The sequence below is a fragment of the Aedes albopictus genome, unplaced genomic scaffold, assembly GCF_035046485.1.
Source record: "Aedes albopictus strain Foshan unplaced genomic scaffold, AalbF5 HiC_scaffold_751, whole genome shotgun sequence".
NCBI lineage: Eukaryota > Metazoa > Arthropoda > Insecta > Diptera > Culicidae > Aedes > Aedes albopictus.
The window spans coordinates 1-17,922 of record NW_026917589.1 but is presented as its reverse complement, the minus strand read 5'-3'; the positions used below and the strand labels follow the sequence as shown (position 1 = coordinate 17,922).

The 17,922-nt window shown below is 42.8% G+C and overlaps 1 protein-coding gene across 2 annotated transcripts; it reads right to left on the bottom strand.

Moving 5' to 3' along the window:
- Nucleotides 1-9,751: 9,751 nt before the first annotated feature.
- On the bottom strand, nucleotides 9,752-16,862 carry LOC109414902 (telomere-associated protein RIF1). Of its 2 annotated transcripts, none has more exons than XM_019688748.3 (5): nucleotides 16,539-16,862; nucleotides 15,423-16,285; nucleotides 14,955-15,333; nucleotides 14,716-14,891; nucleotides 9,752-14,649 (listed from the first exon to the last, which is right to left on the bottom strand). In XM_019688748.3, the coding sequence occupies exons 1-5, from the start codon at nucleotides 16,572-16,574 to the stop codon at nucleotides 10,236-10,238; spliced, it is 5,868 nt and encodes a 1,955-aa protein (XP_019544293.3). In that variant the 5' UTR covers nucleotides 16,575-16,862; the 3' UTR covers nucleotides 9,752-10,235. The 2 variants fall into 2 exon arrangements, with proteins under 2 accessions (XP_019544293.3, XP_062700010.1); XM_062844026.1 differs by lacking the exon at nucleotides 16,539-16,862 and adding an exon at nucleotides 16,358-16,532.
- Between the last annotated feature and the right edge of the window lie 1,060 nt (nucleotides 16,863-17,922).

Sequence of the window (17,922 nt, the reverse complement as noted above, 5' to 3'; positions counted from 1 at the left end):
TAGCAACGCTTTTCTTTAAATGCATATTCGAAAATCCATCCTAAGATTAAAGGATAAACAATACTTATCTTACCGGTCTCAAGCCTTAAGAGTGACCTCTGCTGTACATAGACTTGGTCCATGTCTGTGCGTCTCCGTCAAGCATTCTGCAAATGATCTGTAGATCGTCCTCCACTTGATCGATCCATCTCGTTCGCTGCGCACACGTCGGTCGGATAGATCTCGAGAAACATCCTGGTGGCGTGTCCCGCCTACCGTAGCCTCCCGATTTTCGCGATGTGGACGAAAGTTGGTTTTCTTCTTTTCTTTTCGCCTTCTCCAAGTCCCATCTTCCATCTACACTCCGCCGTTTATGGTACGCAACACCCTCCGTTCGAAAACTCAAAGGGTGCGTTGGTCCTCTGTTCGCATAGTCCATTCTTCGTGCCCATAGAGGACTACCGGTCTAATCAGCATTTTAACTTCGTGTGACGCCGAACTTTGTTCGATCGTAGAGTTCTGCAGAGTCCAAAGTAAAGGGTGATACGGTCAAAATTTGGTCACACAATTTGTTTCATAACTTGAGACTGCGTACACCAAAACAGCTGATTTTTGGACCAGTAATGGTACATTATATGTAGCTTATACCATAAAATTTTCATCAAAATCGGTTTAGTATTTGCGGAGATATTGTGAATCCTGAAAACTGCAATTTTAAAATTTTGTACAAAGAGGATTAAAAAATATGAACACATTGTTACTCTTTTATTTATAGAGCCAGAAATACTGAACCAATTTCAATGAAAATTTTTCTGTATGTAAAGTACACATATCAAAATGTTGTGTAAAAAATTAATTCAATTTTATCCAGCCGTTACAAAGTTATATTTGTTTAGGTGGTAAAATTTTGTCAAATTTTGTCAAGTCAAGTCAAATTTTGGTCACACAATTTTTTTCATAACTTTAAATTGCGTACACCAAAACAGCTGATTTTTGGATCAGTAATGGTACATTATATGTTGCTTGTACCATAAAATTTTCATCAAAATCGGTCTAGTATTTGCGGAGATATTGTTGAACCCTGAGATCTGCAATTTTAAAATTTTGTGCAAAGAGGATTCACACATTTTTACTGTTTTATTTATAGAGCCAGACTGCCCATATTCGCATAGGTGACGTAAACGCCACATAGGTCAAAATTCACTTTTTTAGCTTAACATATCCTACACCATGTATAGCATATGCTCCAATTATTAAAAAAATGTGTTTGTTCTAAAACATGTGAGTATATTGAAAAGAACGTTTTGACGTAACCACCATGTGGTCGCAATACTGACGTCTGTGTACAAAAAACTAAAATTTCCCCATAAAACGTGATTGAACATAATTGATTGAGATAATTTATTGGCATAAACATAATTTATATTTGAGATATTTAATTATTTGATTTCAGATGCCTGAAAATCATTTTCAATATCAACAACTTTCATAGTGAATATTATCAATTATGTTTAATACTTATTTATTATGGATGCAATGTAGATACTGAATCATTTATGATGCTTTGACAACAACATGCGAATATTTTAACAAATTGATACTTGATAGCTTACAACTCGTAATGGTGAGTCTACGCCGATTCGATTGAAGTAATCGTTTCCACTGGTCTTAGTCCTGGATCAATCGCTTCCAGTCGCCCTGAGATTTTGGAGCCCCTTAGGGCCGCAAAATGCAGTTGAGGAAGACCTAAAAGGCCAACGTGCTACCACGAAGCCAACGACTCCTTCCTGGTTCTCTGCTAATATGGTATACGTCTGTCATTTCTCTGGCATACGAGCTACGTACCCAGCCCACCGCAGCCTGTCGTGTTTTATCCGCTTCATTATACATACATCAGTTAACCGATTTTGTCAGCCTGTTTCGGGGACACATTTTTCGTTCTCCTTAAATATCTAAATAGATTTTCAAGCAGTAGTTTAGTGATGAACATGATTGATAATTAGTTAAAGTTTGACCGTAAGTTAATGACAGCAAACAATTTGTGGGGCTGACAAAATTGGATTCATACTGTATCGATTTATTTACAGACTTGGTACAATTCGTAGTTCATGCAACGCCGCCATATGCCGTGATCCTGGTTAGCAGCGAGTATTGTTCGCAGTTATCGTGCTTACTTTAAATTATTCATAAATGGGTGTTTGTCAAATCTCCTAAGTATAGAATCCAAACACCTCATGTATGAACAGTTATATGTTTTGTATGGATGGTTATGGTAGAACTCTATCGCTTCCTCTGAATTACGACGTAAACTCCTCAAACCCCCTTTCAGCTACTTACTAAGTGCTTGAAGCAAACTCACTGAAACCCGAAACGTGAGTTTTTGTGGCACCTCATTGATTAATAAAAATAGTAAACTCATGGTTAGCCACGAGTAAAATCATTCCATAGCAAAATTATTATAAGTTTTACGTTTTGTTTCAAAACCATTATTGAAACAATACTACTGAGCTGTTGTGGCTTTTCAGTCTAACAAAAGTGAAACAGTCAGGAGTTTGGCATAACCGTTTTAATCCTGTTAGAGTGAGAAAGCCACAACAGTTCAACATTTCTTCCCAGTCGTAAATATCCTCCAAAACTTAGATAAATTCAATCCATATCTATCTGATTAGGCGTTGGGTGTATGAGCTTTTGATGTTTACTAATTTAATTGTAAAAACTTAGTGTAGAGGAATAGTACAAGGTTATTAACATGAAATTAGTTTCGTAACATTTCGTAACTTGTCGAATATGAGAAAAAATAAACGAGACCCGCGTGTGACACTTAATGTTTTAGTTTATCAAGTAAATCTAAAAAAAATGTAAATATTACTAAGGTATTTCTTAATAAATAGTTACGTACAACACCCTATTTTGGATAAGGCATAAAATAACCTTTTCAACATAGACTGCCTTAATTGCAAGGTGCATTGGAAGAAGCTGTTAGGATCCATGGGATTAATGTTAATTCCGGTATTTTGCACACATTAAACGAAATAAGAAAACTGGTCGGCGTAAAGTCAAATTGAACTAGGCGATTTTTTGGACAGGTAAAGATAAGCCAAGGAATCATAGCATTTCAAGAAATAATGCACATGCTTTGATATCCCAATTTCTTGCAGGACATTTTCCCATAACCATTGAAGAACAGTTGGTCCGGTCTGATTTAAAGCCTACCAACTGTGAATCTTACTACGATGCCCACGCTTTATGGTGCGCTCGACGACACTATCAGGTAATTCACATTTTCAGAATGTGACGTGTTAGCTTTTTTCTGAAACCACGGTTAGTACATCTTCTTTCGAGTCAGGACTGCTGCTTATCAACAAAGAATATATTTAACGCATAAATACGGACATTCAGCCGGAGACCCGGGTTCGATTCCCGTTCCGGTCGGGAATTTTTTTCGACTCCCTGGGCATGGTGTATCATTGCACATGCCTCACAATATACAAATGCATGCAATGGCAGGCAAAGGAAGCCCTTCAATTAATAACTGTGGAAGTGCTCAAAGAACAAGTTGAAGCGAGGCAGACCAAGTCTCAGTGGGGACGTAGAGCCATATAGAAGAAGAAGAAGACCGACATTCCGGAAAAAAATCTAACACGTGTTCAGAAAACGGGCACCGTAATAGCTAACATAACGGTCATAGCAATCTGGTTGTTACGTCAACTTATCCGTGTAATCATTCATCAAAACGACTGAATGGTCGCATAAACTGACGTACATGTTTTAAATATGGAAAAATTACATGAAACATCTTAAAATTATCGCGGCTCACTTTTTGTAGCTGTAATCCACGAAACTGACAGATTATTTCATTCAAATAGTCGGTGCATATGTAAATTCGGAAAAAAATCTATAAAATCGTGTTTTCCTATCAGAGCAGACGTTGGTGGTTACATCGACTATGCGAATATGGGCAGCAGAGATACTTAACCGATTTCAATGAAAATTTTTCTGTATGTGAGGTATGCATATCAAAATGTTGTGTAAAAATTTCACTCAATTTGATCCAGCTGTTACAAAGTTATATTTGCTTAAGTGGCACCCGGTCAGCTTTTTTCATATTCAAACTGCTACAACTTTGAAAGTATTCATACAAAATGGCTCAAAATTTTACTGAGAACATATTTTCATAATAGTACTATACTGTAAAATTTTGATAGAAATCGGAGCAGTATTGGTAGTTTTATAATCAAAATTGTGCTTTACCGACCTTAAATTTCCGAAAATTTACTATGGAGCGCCTTTGTACAAAATTTTGAAAAGGTAGGTCGATGGTTTTATCTATATATAAACCAATACTCAATCGATTTTGATGAAAATTTTATGGTATAAGCTACATATAATGTAGCATTACTGGTCCAAAAGTCAGCTGTTTTGGTGTACGCAGTCTAAAGTTATGAAAAAAAATGTGTGACCAAATTTTGACCGTATCACCCTTTAAGCTTGATTTCCTACCACAATGCGTCTCTGAATGTCTCTGTTAGTGTTTCTGTCGGGTATCACCAGAGAGCCCAAGCACGCGAATTTCTCAACCACCTCGATTCCATCATTGTTGATAGAGATTCTCCCTTGAGCCCTTCGATATCATGTATCTTCCACAGACACATTAGTGACTGATTCGATACACTTCGGCTCCATCATTTATCGGTTATCCGGATGTACGATTCCGTTATCGTCTCAAATTTACATGCTTCAATGTCAATATTATTTGCGAAACCAAGCAGCTGAATGGACTTCGTGAAAATCGTTCCACTCAAGGATGTTTTCGATCACCTTGCAATCATTTGACTCATTTATTCATAGCTTAGTTCAGAAGCATAATATTGAAATGACGTGTTCGGCAAACATGTAGATAAGTGTTTTTCCTACAATTATCACCAAGGACGCCATATTCTAACTCTTATATTTACGGCGTAAAAGTGTTAGTACACCTAAACCTCATTTTACGTCCACTATTGGCTTAGCGAAATAAATTTCTACTGCCAAAATAATAATTAAAATAGACAGTTTTATATTTTTGTACACTTCTCCTAATCACGGAGATGTTTTAAAAAATATAAAAATGTTGAGTTTGCTCATTTTCTTGGCGGCAGAATTTTTTGTCGCTAAGTCATGCATGGACGTAAAAAAAGGACAAGGTGTACCACCTATTCATACTAAACGATCGAATTTTTCGATCGTTTAGTATGAGTAGGTGTTACTAGCGCTCACACGCAGTATATATGAGAGTTCGGATATGGCGTCCGTGGTGATAATTGTAGGAAAAACACTTATCTACATGTTTGCCGAACATCTCATTTTAATATTATGCTTCTGAACTAAGCTATGAATAAATGAGTCAAATGATTGCAAGGTGGTCGAAAACATCCTTGGTTCCACTCGTGTTTAACCTCGCTCTCCTTATTAAATGCATCCTCTAAAGCAATGTTAAACAGAAAGCATTTAAGACCTCACCTTGCTGTAACCCTCTGCGAAAAGAGACTCTAGTGTTCCTGATGATGATGATGATGATATTGTTCTACCATCTATTGTAGCAAGGCAGCTGCCTATAGCACTGGAATAATCTGAAAAGCGATTTGATCAAGATTGTGCTGTTGTTAGTGGTCAGTCATTCTCCTGTATGAAGGGCCAAAAAGGGTTGTGCGGACCCGCAAGCAGAGACACTTGCGCGAAACCCGCTTCAGGGGAAAAGAATCTCCTTCCAGAAGGAAGTTCTCACGAACAACTGCAAAATCAAGCCCTCGATTGACAGAATACTCCTAATAGATGGGGTCGAAGAGCCCGCCCTCAATCCACGAAATGTTAACAACAAGGAGGAGGCAGTTCCAAGCTCCTGTCCAAATCGTTTCAATCGGGTGCCCTGATGGTCCCTCCCTTTCCCAATATATGATGAGATATGTATATGTAATGTATGTCAGTGTGTGTTGTGTATGTTTTATTATACATTTGTTTGAAAAACAATCATAATCATGGTTATTAAGCATTTATAAACAAAACATTTACCTGATTACTCCTGAAATAAAATGTGGATTAGCAACAAAACATTAAAAAAAAACAAAGATCCTGGAATGTCTGCTCACCACTGATCGGCCACTTTAGGCATGAAAACAATAACAAGATCGAAATTTGATGTAGTGGTAGATCTTACGCCGCAACGCACCATTCTAAGGTGATCTACCGACGTTACGGGGGAAAGAGAAACTACGCCCATCACTCAATCCATCGTCGCTCTAATCAATCGTGTCAGTTTATCCGGACATAAACGCCATGGGATAGGAAAAGGGTATTTTGGTGTGGGATTAGGGTGTTGGTACAGACTTGACAATATCAATGCTATTCAGATGCAAAATAATTTTAAAGCTCAATAGTGAATCGCATACCTTCCAAAACCAAAACAAGATTATCCACAAAATGCCAAACCCAAACAAGCCATAGAAAGAAAAAGCGCCCGATTGTGAAATTTCATCTAGCGTTTTTCGGAAAAATAGTCCAGTATGATTTTTTTGAATTCCAAATATGATCATATATCCACGACCTCTAGCTCTGGTGAAATTTTCATTGAAATCGGAGACCCTTCGGCCCAGACCTGTTCGGTAATAAAAAAAATCCCCCTACATTCACAGAATCAGCACAAAGAATCGAGCTGCGTCACGTCACTCAGGCGTAGAATGAGCTGAGTACAACTATTAGATGATAGAAATTCTAACAGACACTCACCTCGACCGTTAATGTTGGCGCTACCCTACGCCGTGTGATGCGCGTTGGCATCGTAGCCGATGGAGATGAATGACTTTTTGACATCCCCGCAGCACTGAATGAATGATGAAATCTCAGAAGAAGGTACCTAAGGAACATTGCTTAGGAAATACGCTGAAGCCTCGACGACCTACGTGTTTCCTCTGGCGATTGGTATGCCTCTACCATGATCGCCACGATGTCACGTTTGATGAACTCTCTGTAATAGGGTAACATTTCATTGTTTTATTATCAGGAATTGCGGTTTTTCGTGAACTCATCATATAACTTACATATAAACGTTTGAATTTCAAGAATGTTTCCTTCATTGGACCAGGGCTCCTGTAGAAGGGTGTAGTTCAGTCCCTTTTTTGACCTTCTGGCTTCAGAAGCACTTTCAGCGTGTTGAAGGTTCACTTGCAGGATTTTGATTAGCTTAATTCTCTTCTGCTTGTCGCTCCTGTTTTCCTTTTGGCGCAGTGATAGATTTGCCGTATATGTATTCCCAGTTGGAATTTCTTGTCGATTACACAGCGTAACAAAAATTAACTTTTGGTCTGTCTCAAGAGCAAACTTATGTGTCTCTGACAGATTTTGGGCCGCTGAATCCGAATCCGGGCTCAGATTTGCTCCAACACGTCACAATTTTGAGCTATACCTCAATTTATAGGCCAAAATATGCGATTTTGGGCTTTTTTGACTGCAAGTTATTAAGCATGGAAATATTTTTTTTAATCAATCAAAAGGTTAATTGGTCAATTAACATCTAAATTAACGACTCATGCTAAATATTTCGTTTGACCAAATCGAATTTGATAGTTTTAAGCGATTTATGTTAGGTACGATATTTCCCATACAAGTCACCCTCCAAAAGTTGCATGCAAGTTTTCATACTTACATAAAATGCTTAAATCTATCAAATTTGATTTGGTAAAACGAAATATTTTGCATGAGTCGTTAATGTAGATGTTAATTGACCAATTAACCTTTTGATTGCTTAAAAAAAAAGTATTTCCATGCTTAATGGCTTGCAGTCAAAAAACCCAAAATTGCATATTTTGCCCTATAAATTGAGGTACAGCTTAAAATTGTGACGTGTTGGAGCAAATCTGAGCCCGGATTCGGATTCAGCGGCCCAAAATCCTTCGGAAACACATAAGTTTGCTCTTGAGACAAAAAAATGTTGCGCTGTGTTACCATTATCAACTTACGAGCGTCAGTTTTCTCTTTATTCTCAGAAGTTTCCTTAGCACCATTAGTTGAGGCCTCCATTGTGGCTCCACTTGTTCCTGCTTTCAAGTCGCTCCTAATTTTATTCCGTATTAGCATCATCTTGGCTCCGGCTTTGTGTTTCGACTTCCCCGACCTGCGTTTCGTCAAAAACGGAAGTTAAGGACAAAGTTGCGATCAGCTAAAGTTATTAGCGATTCTTCGCACAAATACAACTTCCATTCCGCATGTCTGTGCAGGGATGAGAAATGTACGGGAAAAACGGTTACCGGCTGTACATTTGACATTTTTCCACACGAACATCATAGGCCCAGCCAAACTCAAACTGTTCGAAAAATAAATGTCATAACATTTTTTTTTTTTCCTGCAGCCTTCTTCCTTGAAACGGTTTCCAAGCGCGAGAGCGCCAGTACACGAGCACAACGACGACAAAAATTTCTGTCTCTCCCGTTTTCGCATTTTTCTGCGTTTCATACCGCTTCTAGACAAACTTCTTTACATGCATCACAAAGCTAGCAGTGTGCTCTAGCTTTTTGTGCAAATCGATTTAAATTATTTATTAAAACAAGTGAGATATTAGCAGTTGAAAATATTTGACATTTTTCGCAATCACCCGCCTCAGCATGACTGCTCATAAATATTTTCGTGGGGAAGCGAAAACCATCAAGCGTCTGCTTGACTGCCGTCGGCGCGGCGTCTGATGGTATTGGTGCTGCCGTTGTTTTGTTTTTATTTTACTGCCAGTATCGATGAACGGAAAAGAGAAAAAAGTACTTTTGCCATCCCTGTGTCTGTGTTTCGATTGGTTTTTAGGATAATCCAGTCAATAAGCCCATCGTTTCGATTCTCTATGACTCCCTTCCCCTTGAGTCTTTCGTTCCTGTAGTCCGCGCTTATGGGAAAGAATACAGGGAACAGCTCCGGATGAGAAACTTCCTTGCCCGCATAGATCCAATACCTGAGTGTAGAATTAACGTTATGTTAAAATACACATAAATAAAAACAGAAAAAAAGATCCAATACCCTTTTTTGTAGCTACATTTAGTAAAATTTGGTTTAACCGTTGTATGTCTTTGCTTTAAATTTACTTTTTAGGGATGTTCCAAGTTATCATGACTCGCAACTTTAGGCTCTCAACGTCCCTGAAAGAGCGACCTCCTGAGTTCAAATGGGGCTGAATAGTACAGGCTTGTTTTGCATCGAATATAGCCGAAGTCAATGTGAGAAAGAATTAAAGAACCTACACTGAAAGAATAAATCACATATACAATGGAAAATTTCTATTAGTTTGGCTATATAACTGTTATTGGATTTCCCGATGAAAATTTCTTCGGAAATATTACATGAAATCAATACGGTCTATGGAAAACATTAGGAAATCACATAGATTCTATTGGAAACTCACATAACTTCGCAAAATCTATGTGATATTCCCATAAAATTCAATGAATACGCGTATGAAAACAGTTCATGTGAAAATCAGATGAAAACAATGTGAAAACTTTTTTCAGTGTATGATTATCATGATGATAGTAGGCGTATTGATGTTAGGATTTTGTGATAAAACTTCTTGCACAGCTTGCATACCGAGTATCTGTATAGGGCTCATCGCGCCATCTTTATATCAGGATTCTGCCTCGTTTCTACTCCTCGGTCACTGTAGTTAACAAGTAACAGTGCTTTACTTGATGTGAAACTAGAACGACCTCTTAAAATTCTTAGAAAAAGCATAACGGTTGTCATCCACTAAATTGCACCATACTTTTGCTCGTAAAAGAAAGCTTATTATTGATGTTCATCACTTAAACGCTAGCACTTATGCACTTATACACCTAGTGTGGACAACTTATCGTAAGTTTTTGTGTTCCTCTCCATCAGCTTTTTTTTTGTACCTCATGTTCCAATTTATTGAGAATAGCTTAAGATTTATATTTTTGTTTCCAAAAGGCAAGTCAGGTTGCTTTTCTTTGATAAGTTTTTTCGCTTGTTTGATAAAACATTGGTCTAATTGGATTCGATTGAACTACGTGTCCACAATTATACTTCTATATTTCATCTAAATATATATCTGGATCATTTATAAAAAGTGATGAAAATAGTACATTTCTAAGACGTTAAGAATGTTACACTCTTGAACAGAAGGATCAATCTATTTCTTTATTGTAAAAATACACCTTAAAATGTTACGCCACTACTCGCTAAAAACTCTCTTACCGTAATAAAGAAATAAAATCCTACCTAGCGCGTCACGTAGTGGCCGTCGCCGACGTCGATCCCACACTGCACTGCCGGAAGTACTCCTCTAGCAGGGCCATCACTTCGTCGCGGCTCTTGGCGAAGACGGCGGCCTTCACGAATCGGTCCTTCATCCGCCGGAACTCGTCCCCACCGACGCTCGTGTGCATCTGGGCCAGGTTGTCGAACATGGTCTGCAGGATTTTAAGTCGTTCGTCTTGGTCCTCGGGGCTGCCACCTTCCGGGGGCATCCGGCGTAACCGTTCGAAGATATACTCCGTCATAGTGGTCATCGATAGCCGCTGGCAGACCACGGCCGAGGAGTTCTCCTGGACGGCATGCTCGAGGAACTCCGCCGAGTGGCGCTCGGACAGCTCGTCTAGGACGGTGTGACGCAGTTTGGCGTTCTTGGACATCAGGGTGGACAGTTCGCGGGTTAGCAATCGGGCAGACTTTTGCTGTTCGAGTATTTTTCCGGCGGTTAGGAATCGTTCCAGCATGGAATCCAGCGAGTACTTTGAGATCACATGGGCGAGGACTTCCTCCTCCGTTTGGAAGCGGATGCTGGTGTCCGGTTTCTCTGGGACGGGCGAGGTTGGGGGAACAGGTGCGAAAGCGACAGTTGGCGGCGGCTCTTCCGAAGCAGGTTTTGGAGAGATCTTCCGAGGAGAGGTCCGTTTGGGGAGTTCAACTGGTTCGTCGGGAGTGGGTGCGGGGAGTTCAGGTGGTGCTACCACCTCTGCTGGAGTGTTCGGTTTAGGGTCTGATTTCATTTCGACGTCCCCGGCGCCGGTTGTTACCTGCAGAGCACTCATATCGTCGGTGGTGTTCAACAGGAACTCGCCGTCCAGCGATTCGGGAGAGGATGAAATTTCATCGTCATCCTCTTTTCCTGGCTCGGCGGAACCTTCACCGGAGCCCCGTGTGAACTTGGCCAGTTCGGACATACTATCCGCTTTGCTCTTCCTTCGGAGTAGGAACTTGGCTTTGTCAGTTGGGGACATTCCGGCCATCAGGATACAGCGACTGATGGAAGGCGAGCGGCATTCTTCCTCCTGTCGGATGTACTGCTTCGTGAGGGAAACCGGCGGATCGTGAAAGCTGACCCGTTTTCGCTTGTTGGCAGGAGACTCCAGATCGTCACCGCTGTCATCCTGGTTGTGTTTCCGTTTGAGGATACTGGCCGCCGGAGAGGCCTGCGGGGATGGAAGAACTTTGGAGAAGACCAGATAGTCGGTATCCTTCTCTTTCTCCTTTTCCTTCTCTACGGGCGGTGGAGGTTTTGGGAGTTCCGGCGATTGCACTGCGGGAGGCGTGGGGACTGCAGCAGCAGTGGCAAGTTTCCGGAGCATCAGACTTCGATCACTGGGTGTGGTTGAAACCGGTTTGGGAGTAGACGAGTGCTGCGGAGATGCCATCGCCGAAGGTTTGGGGGACATTTCGTTCTGTTGACTACGGATCAGGTTGATGAGCTGTGCGCCACGTCCACGAAGCTCTATCATGCCGGTCTTGGGGCTTCTGGGAGTCGATTGTGGTGTGCTGCGATTCCTTAGGTGAGCAATGGCCGCCGGGATAATGGGTGGAGAGTTCCGAGTTCGGCGGGTGATAGGTGAAGAAATTGTAGGTCCCTTTTCCCGTTCCATTATGCGGCTGGAGGCACGCTTCTCGCCACTGCCGGAAGCAGGAGAAATCCTTGCGGCAACTGGGAGGGAGGGAGTTGAGGGATGAGCTTTTTCTTCGGAAATTGGGGAAATATTCAGCGTGCTGTTGAGCAAATCAGCTTCCCTTGCTTCTTGATCGGCTCCATCTGGGGAAGAAACCAAGCTACGATTGAGACTCCTAGTCAGTGGCTCCATGTCCTCATCCAGATTGCGAACCGGCGAAAGGCTTGGAGATTTGTTGGAATCTTCTGCTGGAGTGTCGGCTTTTTTGGGAGAGTCCGTTTCCATTGGTTCCGGAATTGGACTAGTCGATCGTTTACCCTTCTTCGGGCTTTTCGCCGGAGATTTAGCCGGAGATTTGGCCGGCGAGGCAGTTCGTTTCGCCGGTGATGCAACACGTTTGGCCGGAGATTGTGCGGCCTTGGCTGGAGAAGTGGCAGGAAGTTTTACGGGTGAGGCTACCCTGGATCTTAGTTCAATTTGAGTCACTGCTGATGGTTCCGACGAAGCCGTTGATTCCGGAATTGAATTGGCAGAGGAAAGTTTAGTGCTTGACTGGGTGTCTACTTCGGGTGTTGCCTGGGCGGCTACCGCAGCTCTGGTAATCTTGACAGGTGATTTCAAGGGACTTTCGGTATTTGGTTCCGTTTCCACTTCGGGAGCAACCTGATGCTGAGCAGCTACTGCAGCTCTGGTACTTTTGCCAGGGGACTTCAAGAAACTCTCCGTGTTTGGCTCCGTTTCAACATCTGTGGAAACAGCTGCCGCCGCCGTTGTCCTGGTATTCTTGCCAGGGGACTTCAGAGGGCTTTCATTGGTTTTGGTCTTCATCGGCGATTTCCGACCGGAAAGCTTGACCAATTCCTTTTCCGCTTCGGTGTCGAACGGGAGCGTCTCTGTGCCCAACTTAGGAGATTCCGGTTTTTCCTCCTCTTTCGGTGGCTTGCGGGGTGTGAACTTCCGGGACAGAAGCGACTGGGAACCTGCCTGCGACGATTCTACGATTTCGTCGACTGAATCGTTTACGGCTTTTGGTTTTACGGGAGAGACAGGCGCTTCCGTAGCCGTTGCCGGCTGTTTGTCAATGACGTTGTCGAAGTTCAGGGCTTTCCTCGGGGAAGACCGATCGGCAGGAGACTTAGATTTATCTTCCGTTTTTTTCCGCGTCGGAGAGAGAAGCGATTCGTCCTTCGTCTCCTTTTTCTGGGTGGATTTATTGGTGGCGTTACGACGAGTCCGTCTATTCTCCGAATCGCTTCTCTTATTTTTCTCGGCCAACTTCTTCGGTTCCAAGCTTTTCCTTCGGTTGTTAGGTGCGGCTGCTGGTTCAAGACTTCCGGCTCGTCTCGTGCGAGGAAGTCTACCCACCTGAAGATTCTTTCCTTCAACGGTGTCTATCTTCAATTGGTCCAACTCCCGGATTACTCGTGACCGTTTCTCCGTAGTTTTCTTGACTGCAACCGATGAAGAACTGGCGGAATCATCCTTTTCGGTCGAATCCGGAACCGTATTACCGTTGTTGTTCTCTTTGTCAAGCTTGTTTTCGGTGGCGACTCCAGCTCCTTGTTCTTTTGGAACCGATGCTTCCGGAACTTCCCCATTCGGGATTGAACCCGAATCTGCGCTTGCACACATGACAATCGTGTCGTGATCCTGGCCTTGATCGGAAGGTATTACTATTTTATTCGGTGTCCAAGGCTTTATCACATAGTTATCCTGTGACTGGCTCAAATCGTTGTAGAGAGCCGGAATGTCGTCCCGTTTCTTACTCAACCGTTCTCGCTGGTGCTCCGTCAGCTTATCCGGCGTAAACTTCCACACTTTTTCGATAACGACAAACTCTCCTTCTTTCTTGACCGGCTTGGGCGACTTGTTCGGGTCTTTGCCCTCACAAATATCCACCAGCTTCTTCAGCTCCCCAACCTTCCACTGTTGCTTCATCAGCTGATCGATCAACATCTTACAGTTCCACTTGACCTCCTTCGGTTGGGACTTCAGCTCAGCAATAAATCTTCCCATTACGAACCGATCGATGAGCGTCTTCATGGTACGGATCACTTCCTCCTTCAATGTCTCGCTGTCTCCATCGATCAGTTCGTTTATGATGTTCCGGATAGGCATGATCACCGAGAACAGCGCCTTGTTGGTCATCCTCTCGATCATTTTTCGGAACGATACCACTCCGGTGTCCACCTCTGCCAAACTGTTCTGAAACACCAGCGCCTTTCGAACCAGATCTTTGAACAGTTCCAACGTCTTCACCGGTGGGTGTGCTAGGTCAAAATCCCCCGGCACCGATTCCAGCACCACTCGGAAAAATCTCAAGATCACTCCCAGGTTGCAGTTATACTTGGCAACGGTCATCGCTTTTATCACTTCACTTAACCCGCATGCATACTTTGTGGACTTCTGGCCGGTGACCATCCCGTTGAAAACATCCTCCCACACGTCCCGCACATCGCCCACCTCTAAAAATCTATCGTACTCCAACGGAAACAGCAGGAACCCGAACACGATCGACTGAGAGTGCTCGAACTGGTCCCGCCGGGAGTCGATCTGCTCCGTCAGGTGCAGTGCCATCGAGCGGTAGATTTGCGTTACCATCCGACGGTTGGCCGCAGATTTCGGATCCCCGTTTTGCAACAACGACGGTTCCAGTGTGGTCAGGTACTGAACCGTTTTCTGGAGCATATCCCAATAGCCACCGCGCGGGGAGGAGTACCGTCGGAGATCGAATGCGTGCGACAAGATCGTAAATGAGGTCCTGAATCGTGGAAAGACAAAATGTAAGGATACACAGAACAGAACATCGATCTTTATTGAAACTTACCCTGCAGGGTAGTCCAACGCCGGGTTGAACATCAGAGACATGAAGTTGCGATAGTTGATGGTCAACTGCTCGGGGCTGTCCTGGCCGATGGTCACCGAAAGAAGATTCGTCTGAGCCACCATCTGGACGATGTCGTAGATCAGCTCTTTTATGGTTTCGTCCTTGAGTTCGGTACTCTAAAAATTCAAGCAATAAGATAAACATTAACCCTGAAGTCCCAATTTTTTTATTCCACTTACCAAACTGATCAACGCCATCAAATTCTCTTTAATCCAACCGAACATTTCCATCCGCGAAATGACCTGTTCCTGCTCGACTCTCACCAGCAGATTCTTCCACAGGCATCGATTCAGCTCCATATAGTCCTTGTCCTTCATCTGCGAGAACAGAACCGTACACTCGGTACACGAATTGATGATGAGCTTTGCCTTCAACGAGAACAGCTTCGATGAAATAATGGCTTTATCGGCGCTCGCCGCCACGTTGAAATGTATTGCTCCGTTTCTACCGCCATTCACAGTACCGCTGGCTTCCTGGATCAGGCTTTCGGTAACTCTCCCGGCCGGACCCAACATGTGGATCAAAGCTGCCGCTGATAATTGCTTTATGGAATTGTATCTGAGAAGTGAAAAAAATTGTATCCCAAGTGTTGTTAATGTGCCTATACAAAACAAATTGTGTTATACATGTTACAATATCAAACTTACATCTTCCCCGGAGCACCAAACTCCTGGTAGCTGTTGTCAAAGTAGTAACACAGTGGCGTCTTAAAAGACGGCCCGAAGCAGAAGTAGATGAACGGCTCGAACACATTGTCCGCGAATGTGTCTAGCTGGGGCTGCAACTTGTTGATCAGGAACCACCAGATTTCGAACTTCTTCTTGGCGATCACTTCAGTCTTCGATTTGGAGCTCTTCAGCGGAATGCAGATCAACTTTATCCGCTTCGGGATGTGAATCTGGTTGTACTTGGCAAAAATCTCCACCAGCAGTTGCCAACAGTCGAAGGATTGCTCTCGGACCAGCAGTTCCGCCGATCGGAATCCGCTTTCGACGATGGCCAGAAACACATTGATAATCACTGCACCCTGGCAGATTTCCTTGTCAAGTATTCGCACCAGCACCGACCACTTCCGGTGCCATTCTGGGTCGTTCCGACCCCGTGCTTGCTCCAACAAATTGGAGTACACATTGCTTATTTTTGTCTTCAGAGCTGGCCACGCCGGCGAGTCCAAATACAGTGTCTGTTCCAAATGAGGCAAAATTGCTTCCGACGCCATCAGGGCCAGCTCCCTCGTCAGGGGATTCTCCCAATCGAACAGTAGCCGAAGCACATCGTTGAACCAAAAGCTCATCTGATCGTCATCTAGCTTCTGCTTCTCGCCCACATAATCCCGCTTGGTCTGGCAGGCTTTGACCAGTGATTCCAGTATCTTTTCAATCTGCGATCGCCCTCCGGACTGGAGTGCCTTCCGGAGCTTCTCATACTGCTCATAGCCCGGAAGTTTGATTCCACTGCTCGCCGTCATGGTGGGGAATCGACGGGCCCGTAGAACAACGCCGCCCGAGTTCTGCAAGTAGAAAGAGAACACAGAAAAGTCGGAAATGAGGTCACTGAACTACATTGGTGGTGGTGGCACTACACAAAAATGGACTACGCCACGGAACGCGCTATTTATGACTTATATAACGGGATTTAAAGGGTCGCATCGAAATCGCACGCTTAGCGGCTGAACGATGTCAACAAAACCAGCTGGAGGAAATTTTCGCGCGTACGAAAATCAAACACTTCTAGCGATGATAACCAAAACAGAAAGCACAAACCCCTCTCGACGTCGCCGTGGTCCCCGTGACGGGCATCTTTTTCTTCTTGCTGCGCTCCGATGTTTAATCAGTCCGTCGTCGTCTTCGTTTTCGTCGCTTCTGCTGCTGCTGGCTTTGCTGGGCTTTGTGCGATGCAGTTTTTACGAACACCAATATCTGCGCAACATGCACGCCTGCTGAGAGCTGCTGAGTGCTGGCGTCGCGTTTTTCCGCTTGACGGGTACGGGGGGCTACGCAATTGCATTTTTGAGATCCAATTTTCCCACCCACTATCAGGGACACAAACCAGTGCACAATGCCGAAGAATGAGTGACTAGTTCAGCGATGCCAGTTGCAATTAGGTATGCAATGAGCCATTTTACGAAACGACAACAATGTTGATAATAGTCCTGTTCAACGATCTTGGTTGAATTTGCTCGAAGTTACTGCATCCCGCTCTTACCCGTTTGATGACAAATGGGTAAGAGAGGGATGCAGCAACTTCGAGCAAGTTCAACCTGCGTCGAAAAGACAAAAGTTAAATCGAGCCCACATCGACAAGCGCAAACATATTCAATTTGCCTTGATTAAGACAAGGACTATGATCAATGCATCAAAACTACTTACACCATTCATTCTAGTGAATATTCTTTAATTGCTGCTGATAAGATTTCATGATAAATACTGGAATCTTGCATTGATCGCAGAAATATTTCTAAATAATTACTTCTGTTGGTTGGTAACTATTATAATCGCCACAAGCTATCTGTAAGCTTTTCTTGACTTTTTATCTTGTTCCGTCTATATTAGGCCTGTCCAGCTTTTCAAAAATGTTCTCTGATTTTCAAGTCCACCCCCATATTTTGATTGGCATCCTAAAAGAAGTAACTGGTCAAAATTTCAGCCAAATCCATTAAAATTAAGAGGTGCATCAAATCAATTTTGTGTTTTTCGACTATTTTTGAACTTCAAAAAATCATAACTACACTAAAACATGTCATAACTCAATTCTTTCGGCAGAAATTGAAAGCTATACTTGTTTGCTACAACTTCTCCGAACAAGGTGTGCCAATAGAATTGAAGGAAACATGTGTAATTATCACATTTGTAATCAGAAAAACCTTAAAAAGTTGATTTTTTGATATATTTTGTTCTGGAACACCCTAATATACGTTGTTGGGTTATGTCACCAACTCCAAATAGCAACACTGTGTGGTTTGAGTGTGAATGCTTTTAGCTGAAATGGGAGTTTATTTTAGAGCGAGTTTTTACAATTTCTACTTACTACATACAAATTTGGTGTACTTATTAGGATAGTGGAGAGCGATCGTTTTCCCACTAGGCTGGCTATTGGTGTTTTCTAGTTTCTATAAATTTTTCAATTCATTAGCATGTAACATAGGCA

What these genes read in the sequence shown, in the direction of transcription:
- LOC109414902 (XM_019688748.3), bottom strand. Translation starts at nt 16,574, where the DNA reads ATGCCCGTCACGGGGACCACGGCGACGTCGAGAGGG. An exon ending in CCACGGCGACGTCGAGAGGG is followed by an intron (nt 16,286 to 16,538) that starts GTTTGTGCTTTC and finishes TTCTACTTGCAG; the next exon opens with AACTCGGGCGGCGTTGTTCT. An exon ending in GCGTTGGACTACCCTGCAGG is followed by an intron (nt 14,650 to 14,715) that starts GTAAGTTTCAAT and finishes TCCACGATTCAG; the next exon opens with GACCTCATTTACGATCTTGT.